The 14935-nt window shown below is 39.1% G+C and overlaps 1 protein-coding gene across 3 annotated transcripts in view; it reads right to left on the minus strand.

Moving 5' to 3' along the window:
- Nucleotides 1-14935, minus strand: part of DGCR2 (DiGeorge syndrome critical region gene 2) — a 72622-nt gene that overhangs the window by 22743 nt on the left and 34944 nt on the right. For all 3 annotated transcript variants that reach the window (XM_065417596.1, XM_065417595.1, XM_065417597.1), the window contains 4 exons: nucleotides 12270-12480; nucleotides 11095-11171; nucleotides 4287-4463; nucleotides 2781-2984 (listed from right to left, as the gene is read on the minus strand). In XM_065417596.1, coding sequence (XP_065273668.1) covers nucleotides 2781-2984; nucleotides 4287-4463; nucleotides 11095-11171; nucleotides 12270-12480 — 669 coding nt within the window. The remainder of the gene's footprint in view (nucleotides 1-2780; nucleotides 2985-4286; nucleotides 4464-11094; nucleotides 11172-12269; nucleotides 12481-14935) is intronic.

Consider the following 14935-nt stretch of genomic DNA (forward strand, 5'->3'; position numbering starts at 1 on the left):
CCTTTCAGGAGTCAAGTTTCATCTCACTTAAAAATTATTTGCTTACAAAATCAGACTTAAAAATACAAATGTCATAACACAAGATTACTGAAAAATTGCTTACTTTCCTCATTTTTAGCGCATTATAAAATAAATAAATTGGAATATTAATATTGAACTTACATTTTAGCATATAGTAAATAGTTCAGTATAAACAAGTCATTGTCCGTAGGAAATTTTAATTTGTACTGACTTCGCTAGTGCTCTTTATGTAGCCTGTTGTAAAACTAGGCAAATATCTAGATGAGCTGATGGACCCCCTGGAAGACCTCTGCGTACCCTGGCTGAGAACCACTGATCTAGATTTCTAAATTTTCAACCAATTCACTCAGTACTGAAATAAGAATTCACTAGTTTATAATTCTCAGAATCCTTGCAACACTTATGGCAAAGTGCCCTTCCATTCCTAGGCATTCTAGGTCACCTATTTCTGCTTCTAAGCTTCTTGCATTGGTATACAGGCACATACAGGTTTATTTATCAGGTTTAAATTTACCTCATAGTAGACATCATGGGTATTTTGGCCCTGAACTGTACCACTGATTTCAACCCGTCCCTTCTCCATTTCAGTAGTAATTTCTGTCCTATCTTTCACTACCATCTACAGATACTCCTTTATGTTTATATGGAGTTCTTGGTGTTCCCAACATTCCCAGTAGATATTACTGGGACCTGAATGCTCCTCAGACCCTGTGGATCAGTTCCCTATCTTCCAGTTTAAAAACAACAAACACTTGCCAATTTTCTGTGCTGTTTTCACTTTGATTCTGTGGGAAACATCTCTTGTTAGCTTTCCTCTACCCCAAAAGTTCATCAGTGCCATATAAACTTAAACCCTCTTTACATCACCTAACACTGAGACTTTGAATTTCCTCATCTAGCTGGTCCTGTGCAGGGAACCAAAAGCATTTGAACCTATAGACTTTCCTAATCTGAATTAAGGTGCTGGGACTTCTCTTCTATCCCCCCAAGTCAATGGTGGTAATATGTACCATGATAGGCCCCTGCCCACCACTCACTAGAACTCTGTCTACATGTTTTGAGAGACTGACCACATACACGTGGCAGGCAAGGAACCAAATAATTTTCATTGTCACCGCCTTCCTGGGTATCAATATTCCCAAGAACTTTCCACCATATGGTAAGAATGACACACACCACTGACACCCCTTTCTAACCTGAAACACCAACCACCACCAAAAAGCCCTTGAAACAAATCAACTTAAGAACAAAAATAATAGAAGTACATGAATAAGATTATACACCCAGACACCAGAGAAAAGGAGACGTACCCAAGACTCCAGCATAACATTAACTGTAACAACTCTGAACAGTCGTGTTATCCATCTGTGTATCCAACCCTTTTTTGAAGCTTGCTATGTTTTTACCCTCAGTGACATCCTGGAGCAATGAATTCCACAGCCTAATTACATGTTGTGTCAAAACCTTACAAGTTTTGAATCTGCTGCCTTTCAATGTCATTGAATATCCCCAACTCTGGAGAGCTGATGAACATAGAAAGAAGAGGCTTCTTATGAGCTCATCTCCAGACTGAAATAATTGTCTATACTGAGCAACTTGTCTCTCTAATACCCTGGAACCAACACAGCTCCAACACTGCAAATGCACTGAGCACGAACATTCAAAGTTACACATACAATTAAGATACATTAAAATACACTCTGGGGATTAGGCACAGCAGCTAATATAAAGAACAGGCTCAAAACTGCAGAATGTTTTGCCCTCATTTATCCATAGATAGCCAGCAGGTACCATCAGGACACTCGGGAGGGAGGGGGCAGACATGGGCCCCTACTCAGTCCCACCAGCAGCAGGCTTTTAGCCACTGTTGGCCAGTCTAAGTTCTTGGGTTACACCTCCAGACTGAACCTGAAGCTATTCCTGTGGGGTAAATGAGGAGAAAGGAGGGCACTCTGTGTCAGCAACATCAGAGGCACCTGGAAAGAGGAGAGGGAGCACTGTGTACCACAAGTTTAATAAAAGGCTACTTTCTACCAATACAGATTCAAATACTTTTAATCCGTTCCTGGCAAGATCATCTTAACATTAATGTTTCTGTCAAGGACATACCAAGCCCCACCAAGATGAAGAGCAATATCTTGGTTCTCCTCAGTTTTCTGTGTGCCACCCTCACAAGGCCCCTGCAAGTCTCCTCATCCCTTCCTTCATGCCAGAGTCCCACATTGTCACTCCTCACACAAGGGTCTGTGCTCTCCACCCATCTCCAGATGCCCCCCTCCCCACTTCAGGCCCTGCTTCCAATCCTCCCAGCCCCCCTGCATTTCCTTGAGGGTCCCAGATTTGCTGCCCACCAGTCACCAAGTCCACCCCCTTCCATATCCCTGCTTCCCCAGAAGATCCCCACCAGTACCATTTCCCTACTTCCTCCCTCCACCACCTGTACTCCCCACTCCACCCAACAAGTCAAGCTGCTGCCTCTGACCTGTACCTGTATGTAGCAGGGGGCCACAGGAGACATTCCTCTGCCTGCAGCACCAGGCAGAGTGGGAGCCTGCTTCTCCTGTAAGTTAGGCTTTTCCAGTGTTCCAAATTTGCACCAAATTAAAGAGGTTTGTGCCCACTGATACCTAGAACCTTCCCTGGAATGTGGTAATTGATGGGAAATAGCATTCCAAAGTTATCATGTTACAAAGACGCCATCAAGTTGAGCGTTAGATCTCATTTCACTCAGCCGAAAATATGCAATTTAAAACATTTACCTGGGTCTAAACATGTAAATTTGCAACACTCCTTTGGGTCTTTGCGATACTGCTGACAACCCTGGGGCCGTTCACACAGGGCTGCCACACACATCTCTGGTTCCCCATTGTGACAGGTACAGCTCAAACAGGGGTCATCCCCTTTTGGGGTGAAATAGTAGCCTTCATCAACAATGTTGTCTTTGATATCAACACAGGTCTGGCCTGGAACAGAAATGTGTATCAATACCTCACCAAAAGAAATCGTTTGTGCAGCTCTTCCTGCCAGAGTAACAGGCACCCAACTCAACCTGTATGTAAAATTGTTTAAAAATAAGCAAAAGCTGGAAATGAAAAGACAAGTACAAACTGGATTGTTTACATTAAAAGAACTGTGAAAAGCAATCCTCAAGGGTTATGGTAATACCATGGGCTGGCATGACAGAAAGCTGAAAGATTCTAGACATGCAAGGTTGTTTTGGTTTTTTTTTTTTTTTAATAATTGAAGGCAAAGTGTGTTTTATTTAGTCAATGTTAATAGGACGTAGCTGCCAATCTTTTAGACATCTCTTATCTGAGGGTCATTTGAAAAACAGCAGGGCAAGTGGACTTCTGCTCCTGCCATCTCCTAGGACCCATAAATGCCACTGTTGGGCCCTTTGCTGTACTGATCCTGAAAGATGCCTTAATCAGACCAAGTCAGAGAGAGGAAAACAGAATTTAGCCAAAGCTGGTGGAGGTGGTAATACTGTCTGACCACCTAGGATGTAAGTCTTCAATTTCTGCTGTCATTCCTTCCCTTATGTATTGTTTTTCTTCCCCATCTTCTCTCTCTCCTCTTTCCTGTCTCTCTTCCTGCCTTCTGTCCATTAACAGTCTGCTTAGCTGGACAAGACAACTCCAGTCATTGAAACACTGTGCTTAGAACTAGTGACCAGAAAGGCAAGCTAAAAACAATGCCTTAAACAGTCAGATGTTAGAAGTTTGGCAGGTCTCAGGAGTAGCAGTCAAGACCATGTGCTGTGTCTGAAATTTCTCAGCACCTAGAGTGCAAGCAGCAGAAAGCACCAGAGATAGAAGTTATTTTTCTCCTCCCTTTCTGTGAGAGTTAATCTTATCCTGTTTCCTTTATAACAAAGTCAGACTTCAACAACAGCTCAAAATGATGTAACTTTTCTCCCGAAAAGGGCCACTAATACCATTCATCTTCAATACCATCGGAAAAGATTGTGAAGCAGGGGCATCCCTCTAAAGAGACGACTTTACACAGCTTGAGAGGGAATAAGAAAGCCTTACTTCTTTACATTCAAATGCTTTAATCGTTTTTTCTACAACTGGCAACCAATGGTGTTAATTCTCCACTTAAACAGGCAACTAATTCAGAGAACTTTTGCAGCTGTTTGAAATTCATTGGTGCAGGACAAGAGGCACAAAGGACAAAACAGACTTCTACTCAGAGCTCTGCGTGTTTATAAGTCATCTGCACAAACGTTTTTATCCGATTGTCTGCATTGTATTACAACTTACTCCTTTTGCAGAGGAACGAAGATTTCTCATAACAGTTTTCAGCGTACCAGCTGTGTAAACCATGGTGCCGAAGGGTGGGTAAATGGAAACACTGAAGCTGGGCACAAAGAACGTTTTCATTTTCAGACATAGCCGTACCAAAGATAGGATCCGGAGGCAAGAATACTTCTGAGGAACCTAGGGTGAGAATTTATTATTGGTGTGAGCAGCCTGCAGGTTTATGAAGCTTTAGAAAAGCTCTCTAGAGTGTCATTTACTCCATGCACAGCCAACTTCTAGTACAAGGCTACTATCCTTTAATTTTAGCAATGCTCCTTGAGGTGGAAGGGAGTTGGGAGGAACAGGAAGACAACTTGCTGTCTCCTAAGATAAAAGGTGTTTGTTAAGAGGAAAGGCTGCCGTAGCTACACTTTAAGGTGCCAAAATGTCATTTTATATACCCTTGTAATCTTATTCTTAACATGGACAGATCCTGATCCCACTGCAGCTGATTTGCTCCAGCCCACCCTGCAATGCTGGTTTGGTTATCTGAGGATTCCATCATCATGGAGGAATCCCAAGTGAGAGATCTGACAGCTCTTAAGCTGCCCAGAGTGTAGCTAGGGAAATTGTAGCCATTGTGGTTTCTTGGCCATGTTTGGGTTGATCCCTCAGTGCTGTAATGGCCGTCTGGAGTCATTAACCAGTATCTTTATTTCTCCCACCCGCAGCAACTGTGATGGGTTCCAACAGCCAGGCCTGAGGATCTAACCCTATGTTTTTCATGCTAATGTTTTCACAAGGTAATCTCATTTTCCCACATTTGTGTATGTCTTGGGGCATGAGAGGCAGCTGTGGATTAGTGGACTGAGCACAATGCATGGAGTCAACATTCCTGGACTCTATTTTGCAATGCCACTGACTGCAAGAGACGACATAATTCAAGGTCTTTGTGCCACAACTACCCTACCTGTAAAATGGGGATTACACTTACCCATCTATACTAATCCCTTTCAAAAACTATGAAAAAATTGCTGTGAGTGCAAACAGTTTAAATAATATACTAATTAGGGTGGTCGATTAATCACAGTTAACTCACGCAATTAACTCAAAATAATTGCAATTAAAAAAATTAATCGCAGTTTTAATTGCACTGTTAAATAATTGAATACCAACTAAAATTTATTAAATATATTTGGGATGTTTTTCTACATTTTCATATATATTGTATTGTGTTGTAATTGAAATCAAAGTGTATATTATTTTTTATTACAATTACTTGCACTGTAAAAATGACAAATAGTATTTTTCAATTCATGACATACAAGTACTATAGTGCAATCTTTGTCATGAAAGTGCAACTTTAAAACGTAGATTTTTGTGTTACATAACTGCACTCGAAAACAAAACAATGTAAAACTTCAGTGCCTACAAGTCCACTCAGTTCTATTTCTTGTTCAGCATAACCTTGCTAAACTGTTTAACCAACACACAGGTAAAAACCAACAAATGAATGGCAGCAAACATGAAGGCTAGGAAAAAAAACAAATTGGTAAAAAAAAATTAAGTTACACAGTAACTGCAATTGGGTAAACAAATTCTGTGTTAGTACCCGTCATAATTTGGGCTACTGACACTGCATCCTAACTAAGACAAATGTTATTCAAAACAATCTTGCTCAGTGTCTGAATACCAATACTACATCTTAACACCGCAATATTTGATAAATTGGTTACTGTCCATTCAGTAGGTTATCTGGAAGACAGCATCCATAAAAAACAACTGGATCTACATCGACTGGTGTATCACAGAGCAGTTCAACCAATGGAACAGAGAAGCTAGCCACTTCTGTTTCCTGCCCAGTAAAGCTTACCAGAGGGTGACAACAAGCAGTAAGGGTAATCTATAACATGGATGGGCAGTACTGGGTAGTAACTAATTACAGTATATTTATATATAAAGGCCTCAGTGGTAGTGTCACTACTCCAAATTTCTGTTTTACTTCTCATATACATAGCACCGTGGAACACATTATCACAATCCCTATCCCAGTATTTCAAAACACTCAGCCTACTACTAACAACACAAATGGTAACTGTAATTGCCCTAATAAAAGTGGGTTGGTTGCTATCTGCAGTACCACAAGGGCCAAAATACAACAGATTGAAAAAGAATTGTTATGCTTAAATATAAAGTGGTGTTATATGTATGTATACATACTATACATATGTCCATACAGACTATAAATATATATGCCATATCCATATTATTTATATATATTTTGAGAGTGCCTCTAAGGCTCAATCATAATACTACATTCCTCAGTCATGGTCCTGGGCCCAACATTCCCAGGCCCACCATAAGGGACTAAAAATAAATTAAATAATAAAATCTGTCCATCAGTCGTACGAGGGAATGTGCAGACTAAGGACAGATAGGGCATAAGTGTATGGATGGTAAAATGAAGGGACCACATAACCCAGTGGGCTACACACTGTTATCTTCAGTCCATGCATTATGCTTTTCTGGGACGATGGGTAAACTTCCTCCCCATAAAAAGACAAAAAGTGAGGGAATGTAGTAAGATGAGGCCCTGAAACATAAACCCTTGGTATCAGAGGCCCGGTATAAGGCCTGAGGCCTGAACTGAAGTAATGGTCAAGACATTGCTAACATAAAGCAAAGTTAGGCTGTGAGCCAGAGGCAGGCCCTGCTCACAGAAGTTGGCAAGAGCGTATACACATGTAAGTACTAATAAGATGAACGTATGCCAGGATGGCACCCACACAGATAACAAGGAACAGGCAGACCCAGTCTAAAGACAGTATGAAAGGACAATACGATGAATAGACAATATGATGAATAGACTTATTTGTTCTAACCAATCTGCACCATGAGAAAGGCAACACCGTAATGCATAGAGGGGCTGTACCTCAGTGCATTCAATGATGCAAAACCTGTTTGTACCGGTGTATAAGAATGCTTCCCTGAGTGGACGTCTTTGTCTGGCCTAGGGGGCAGTGGCAAATCCCGCCACTGACTGAGCCGGTCCATTGTCAGGGGGCACGTCTTCGGAGTATGTCCTGTAGAGTCTGCAGGAAACTATTACTGTGCTTCGTTTGACAATAAACCTGGCCGGGTGCCTTCGTACCTTATTAGAGTCTGTGGTCATTGAGCGGTTCGCTCAAGATCTGCTGTGCCAGTGATCTGCGCAGAGCTGGGACAGCACACAGGGAGAACACACACACACGCAGCCAACTGTTATCATTGAACAGAGCAGAGCACCACACTGGTGGCGTCTGACGACAGCATGAAAGGACATACTAATTTTTAATGCATCTAGCATGTCTATCTTGCGACGCTGACTACAACAGTGCCATGCGAACACCTGTTCTCACTTTCAGGTGACACTGTAAACAGGAAGCGGGCAGCATTATCTCCTGCAAATGTAAAAACTTGTTTGTCTGAGCGATTGGCTGAACAAGAAGTAAGACTGAGTGGACTTGTAGACTCTAAAATTTTACACTTATTTTTGAATGCATTGGTTTTTTTTACATAATTCTACATTTGTGAAGTTCAACTTTCATGATAAAGAGATTGCACTACAGTACTTGTATTAGGTGAATTGAAAAATACTATTTTTTATTTTTTTACAGTGCAAATACTTGTAACCAAAAATAAATATAAAGTGAGCACTGTACACTTTGTATTGTGTTGTAATTGAAATAAATATATTTGAAAATGTAGAAAACGTCCAAAAATATTTAAATAAAATGGTATTCTATTATTGTTTAACAGTGCAATTAATCGCGATTGATTTTTTTAATCGCTTGACAGCCCTAATACTAATATAAATCACCTTTGTCTGTTAAACTCAGATTTGCTATCAGCAATACTAAACTACTAATCTGTTCAACTGGAGAAATTCAGTATAATTGAAATATAGAACACACTGATTAAATGTGATTCATGACACAATCCAAATAACATGAATGTTCCATATTGGCAACTTCTCTAATGTATACATTTTAATGACAAGCGAAAGTGATACAGATAATGTAGCTGGAGATTAGAGGCGCCAAGCGTGTGTTCTGTAATAGGGTCAAAAATTTCAAACCTAAGTGCCTAAAGTTAAGGTGTCTAAATTAATATTTAGACAATCAAGCGTAAGTGGCCTGATATTCAAAGTTGAGGGGCACTTGGACCCTTCCATTGACTTCCAGGGTCAGCAGCTGTGAAAAAAAATTAGATCAGTGCATATGGATTTAGGAGCCCAACATTAGGTACCCAGGCTTGAAAATGTTGGTCTTAATGCCCTGACTCCCACACATCATATGGTTAAATGATAAAATGATCCTCTGACAGCCTGCTGAAGTAGTGTTTGACCTGATGGGAGAGATTTCTTTTATGAAACTAGGATCTCTACTGCTATCTCCTAAGAAGAGAGTCCATCCACCAAACTATACAGAATTGTCATGGAGCAAAATTTTCAAAAGTAGCTAAATGATTACTTTTGAAAATGGGACTTAGGTACTTTTGAAACTTTCCCCCATAGTCTACTTTTAATAAACTTTCTTAAAGCAAGGTTCTATGGCATCAAGAAAACATGAATTGATGCCACCATCTGACAAATGAAAAGTCAGAATTGTAACATTAACTATTAAATGGTACACATTAAGAAAAAAATAAAGTTATAACTGCTCTAAATAGTTTCACCAGCAGATGGTAGTGGAGTCAGCTTCCCAGTAAAGAGCAATGACATTTCCCTTCAGGAGAAATAGAGATCTGTATTTTCCCCAGGTTTTATAGGTTAACTGATACTTTTTGTCCATCAAGATCCATTAATTTAATATAAAGAGTTTGCAATTTTTCCCCCCTTGAGAAACACTGAAGTGCTGCTCTATTCTTCTAAAGCAACTGTGAAAGTGGTACTTCCTGGCTTAACAGAGAAGTGCTCTATGAATATTCAGAGTCAGATCTGCTCACTTTCGTGGCAAAAATAGGTTTAAGTACTTCGATTCCTGATGGCACTGTAAAGCCAATGTTACTGTGGAACAGTTGAGCTGTATGTTACTTAGGCAGGCCATTCGTCTGGTTTTAAGCTGGACTGTCCTGATTTTGTATGGTTTGTCCCCTACCCAGTTCTATCATAAAACTGGATGTGGTTTTGTCTGGTATCATGCACAGAGGATGCCATTTTGCAGAACATGCCACCTTACCTTGAAAAGGTGCGACGTCAAATGCATGGTGTGTATGAGGTGACTTTGCAGCACTGCCTATCCGAAAGCTTGTTTTTCCACATGTCAAGGCACCAGTCCAGCAGAGCATTTAAGCACGTGCTTAATTCTACACAAACACGTAGACTCATTGACTTTAATGGAACGACTCATGCTGACATGCTTTGCTGTACTGGGGCAGTGGACAGATTTGATCTGAACGTTACTGCAAGCAAACATCCAGGGTGGTTTAAAAAACAGAACCCAAAAGGCTACATTCACTTTTGAGAGTCCAGCTGCTTTTGAAAGTCAATCAGCTTGGCAGCCTTGCACTGGCAGAGCATTTCGTTCAGTTGGATAAACTAAGGGAGACAAACTATTTACAGTCTAGACAACACTGTACATCAGCATTTCAGAAGAGTTTTCTTTTACATTTTGAAAAAGTTTTAAGGAGGTTTACAGCTATTAGAGCTGTAAACGGACAGCCTTGCAGACTGAAGCTTTCTGTTTGGGTATAAATAGTATAACGTAGGTGCAAGCTTCCTCGTACCCAGGAGTCAATGTGCTTTATCTTTGTTCTGGAGAAGGTATAAATGCAAATAATATTTCAATCTCCATTTCAAACAATTTGAAAATTAAACTAGAACAAGAAACAGGTGATAGTGTCGCTGAGTTTTTAAGAGTTATTTCAATGAACTCTGTATCAGAGGAATCAAATGATACCTGCTATATGGAAAATTCTGGCCCGTACAAACTAGACTCACTTTAAAACACCAATGTGAAACAATTTTGCCACTCATTCTGGTACAGACACCTATTTCAATACCTACCTGTTTATGATACCTGTTAATTTTTATGGGAATGTGGGAAATTAAACTGTAGATTACTTGTATGTAACATTCACTTTGGTAACACTGCAGATTTAAAACTCTGAGATTGCTCAAAGCTTAATCTTGGAATTTCCTGGGCTAATAAAACTATTCAGTTGTTTACTTATTTTTGTTAACACTGAGCCTGCTGCAAAGAGCTTCTGATTAACATCTGAGTAATAAAAGAGGTAGAAATACTTTCACAGGTGTCTGGAGAATTGAGTGGCTCTTCCAAAAATGTGGTCAGATTACAAAATGAGAGAAGGCAATACCCATGCATTTCAGTGTTCTTTATTCTTTTTACACTGAAACCACAAACTTACCTCATCACAGCTAAACCTACTTATTCTACAAAGTGGTTTCCCACAGACTACAATGTTTTTTATGGAGATTCTGTAAATAAGATTAACCGCTAGTATATGGAACTACAAAATTCAGCCAAATGTAGTTCCCATCTTTCTCAAAGGAAACCCCCACATAGGATAGAAATCTTCCATTCTATTATATTTTGCAGTCATTTAGTACCAGGAAATTTCTAAAGCCTAAACTAAAGTGGTAGTTACCATTCCAATTGATGTTGTGAACCAGTTCTCCCTTTGAATTACAGCAAGTTTCATTCAAGGGGAGAGAAGTATCTTTATAGATTACATTCATGCTTGAGGATAGCTGTTTTAAGCTTATGTTTAACTAGCTTTATTTTTAAGCGAGCTGCATGGAAGTTAGCATCTAATTTCAGAAACTTACCTTTATAAGCCACCTCCCAGTGACCTTCTAGAGAACGATTTCGGTTGGTTATGACATACTGATATCCAACCCAGAACCTAGATAGTTAAAAAATAGGCATTTTTAAACGATTCCAAAAAGCAAGAGGGGAAAAATACTACCATAAAAATGAGAACAAGTAATACAGAACTTTACTACTAAATTTCCTGTTTTTCCACTTTTAAATTGACCTAAAAATATTTTAATGCTTTACATTGCTATATTCCAAGTCCACATTTTGGGAATATATTCACCAACAGTAACTTCTTTTTAAAAAGGGATTGATAATATTACATAGATATCAGTATTTATTTTACTGATATACGTTATGTTGTGATTTGTAAAAACTATACACAAAGATCAAGCTCATAATTTTGTTGCTGTGATAGCGCTGAAATATCTTGAAGCACCACAAATACAACTTACTGCAGTGCATGTTCTTAAAATATCTGTCAAATGCATTTCCTGTCTGATGCTGAATTAGAACCAGAAGTAGCAACAGTAACAAAAGAGTAATAGTACTGGTGACAGGACAGCACAGCAGAGAACTGATGAAAGACCATGGATAAAATAATGGTAATTCTATTTTTTAAGTAATTATATTCTGGGGGAGTAGTCCTCTCTCCAATAGAACAGCTGAGAACATCCTCGCCTCAAACTAAACTAGTGCAGATGTTCAGAGACTTCTCTCAGAATGGCCCTTTCATTCCTATCTCACGCTAGCAACGTTGTCAGTGTTATTGGTCTTTTATGGCCAATAAACTTGAACATTCAGTTTAAACGTTTAGAGAAAACTAGAACTCTCCCAGTACTCCACTGAAAACCTCAGCATAATGCACACCGCACTAAAATAATTCATTCTTCGCTACAGTTGTTTTCTGTTCAGCAATGCAAAGACATTCAGACTGAAAAAAGTTATTTGACTGCAAACAATCATATGAAGTTTGCAGTTTATTCATTAATGCTGGTTAATATATAAAACTGATGACAATTGGCAGTAGCTTAGTCAGAATGGTAACAGAGTTACTTAAATAAATTTTTATTAAATTCTAAGCAAAGTGAACTACTCAGTTTGCACAACATTAGCAGTTATTTGTTAATTCATGTAAAAATCACTTTCATCCAATATGAAATGGTTATTTTTCCTCCTGACTCACCTACGTTGGTCCTTCCTTCCAAAGGCTCTCTCTTCTAGGTCCCACTCCTGTGCCAGGATGAACCTGAGCTCCTGATCTGTGGTAAAAGTGGCCAACGATCCATTCACCCTCTGACATGTCTGCACAGCATCCCAGTAGTTCTCTCCATTTAAATACACCCTGTAACAACTGGCTGTGCCCTCATAGTGATGCCATCCTGTTGGGCACTTTCCTAGGAAACATGGAGAATAGAAGGGAAAACCATCCCCCAAAATTAGGATCTTAACTTGAGACAACATAGACCTACTAGTTAAATAAGCCAGTATATATTATAAATATTTTCAGAACACTATATACACCTCTACCCCGATATAACGCGACCCAATATAACACAAATTCAGACATAACATGGTAAAACAGTGCTCGGGGGGGGGGGGGGGAAGAGAGCTGCACACTCCAGCGGATCAAAGCAAGGTCGATATAACGTGGTTTCACCTATAACGAGGTAAGATTTTTTTGGCTCCCGAGGACAGCATTATATCGGGGTAGAGATGTGTGTGTACACATATATGATATACATACATACATACATACATACACACACACACACACACACACACACACACGGTGACGTTTCCTGATGAAAAAGTTTCTTGACAAAATTTGTCTTTCTAGGATTTCATTTAAACATGATTTACTTTTCACCACTTTTCACTTGCACTGTGGTAGCACTCAAAGGCCCTGATCAGGTTAGAGGCTCTACCACGCAAGACACCAAACATAAAAAAAGTCTTGATCACACCCCATCACTGCCCTGAAGATCTTAGTCTAATTTGAAACAAGCAGCAAGAAGTGTAATAAACAGTAGGAAGAAAAAAGTGGGGAGCAGGAGGAAGAGAATGATATGATCATGCAGTTACACAAGTCAGCAACATGCACAACTTGATGCTTCCAAAGATTTTTCCTTCTTTTATTACAAGTAATAATTGTTAAGTAAATAGTATCCATGTTCCTCTATTGTCATTAAACACAGCCACTGGTAACCAGTTACATTTCTTGTAGACTTCACAGCAGAAGTGGGTCTTTAAGAAGGATGTGAAGGTGGTCTTATGGATTAGTTCAGGGAGGGCAATTTATAAGGAAGGTGAAGTGCAGAAGAAAGCATGGAAATGTTTGTGGAAGAAATGGACATTCAAGGCTGACACTACTGGAGTGGATGAGCATCCAGTGGCGGGACTTAGAGAGAGAGAGAGCGCACAATCAGAGTTAACAGGAAGAAAGGTTATCTTAGCTGTTGCATTTGGTATGGACTGGAAGCAAGGCAACATTAATTCTGCAACACTTGCCAGGGCACAGTGACCTCACCAGTTATTTAACTCTTGCTAGAGCATTTATCTGGTCTCTGTTCATAACCAAAAGGACCCCAAAACCTTCTTTGGAATTACAGTGATCTCTATCAAAGTAGCGAAATAATACAACTATTTACCATACCCAAGTTCTTTCTAAATTTGCTAAAATTCAACAAAGTGGAATATTCATTTTTCACATGCTAGAGAATTATCAAGGTTTTTACAGCTCTGAAGTCCTTTTGTGATCTTCCAACCCATGTCTTTAGAATTACTTAATGTCTTAAACGAATAAAAATCTGACTAATCTGTAATCGTTCAAATGCTTTGAATGAAATAATAAATACAAGTTGCATGCAATATCATATTATTGACCCAAATACGAAAATGACGTAATCAGGATTTGAGGAGTCACATTTATGCGGAGTTCATTGAAACAGACATAGGTAGTATAGCATAACTGAATCCATGACCTGATAAATCATGTTTAAATACTCAAATCTCAGTACCCTTCTTCTGCCTGATTTATTTTTAAGTGCATGATCAACAGCTTGCTTTCAGGGAAGAGAGGAAAAGTTTTATGCAGTGGGTTAACACAGTTACCACTTACTTCCTGAAGTACAGCTCTCAAGCCTTTTTATAAAATAGGGTTTCCTTGACTATTATTTGCAGTTACATTTCAGAGACAAAGCGCTACCACAGTGGCGTAAGAACAGATAGAATGGTCTGCCAACACACTGGATTACATGTCATATTAAGTTATAGCCACCAGAACTACTTCCATACCAATTTGTTATAAAAGAATTAAGTAATTTCAAAAATCAACAATTTACCAAAACTAGTTAAGTCCATCAATCCATAACAAATTTTATAAAATATATTTAAAAAACCTGTTTGCTTTTCTTTAATCTTAGTGAAATGTTTATTTTAATTTTGGCTTGTGTTAGCTGTCTGCCTCTGTGACACAGCTTCTGTTTATAGCAATACTATAAAAAAAATAAAGACCGATCAGAACAATGAAAGAATGGTTGAAAAATTTCACTACCGCTTTCAACACCTGTCCCCTTACCCACTTATCAATGAAATTCCTCATTCTACAGAAAATGCATTCTGTGTAAAGTTACCACCACACACGTTACAGACTAGTTCTCCTGCTGGAATCTAGCTCTTCAACTCTACTTAACTACTATCCAGAAATTGCATTAACCACCCAAAAAGCAGCATTTAAGAAGTTTAACACTAGTCATTTCAGCATAGGGTAGGAGAGTTCTCTACTCTAGTCAAAAGGGATTTTATTTTAAATAGCATATTAAATGGTGAAGCAACATTTTTCTGCATCTT

Source organism: Emys orbicularis, chromosome 16 (assembly GCF_028017835.1).
Source record: "Emys orbicularis isolate rEmyOrb1 chromosome 16, rEmyOrb1.hap1, whole genome shotgun sequence".
Taxonomy (NCBI): Eukaryota; Metazoa; Chordata; order Testudines; family Emydidae; genus Emys; species Emys orbicularis.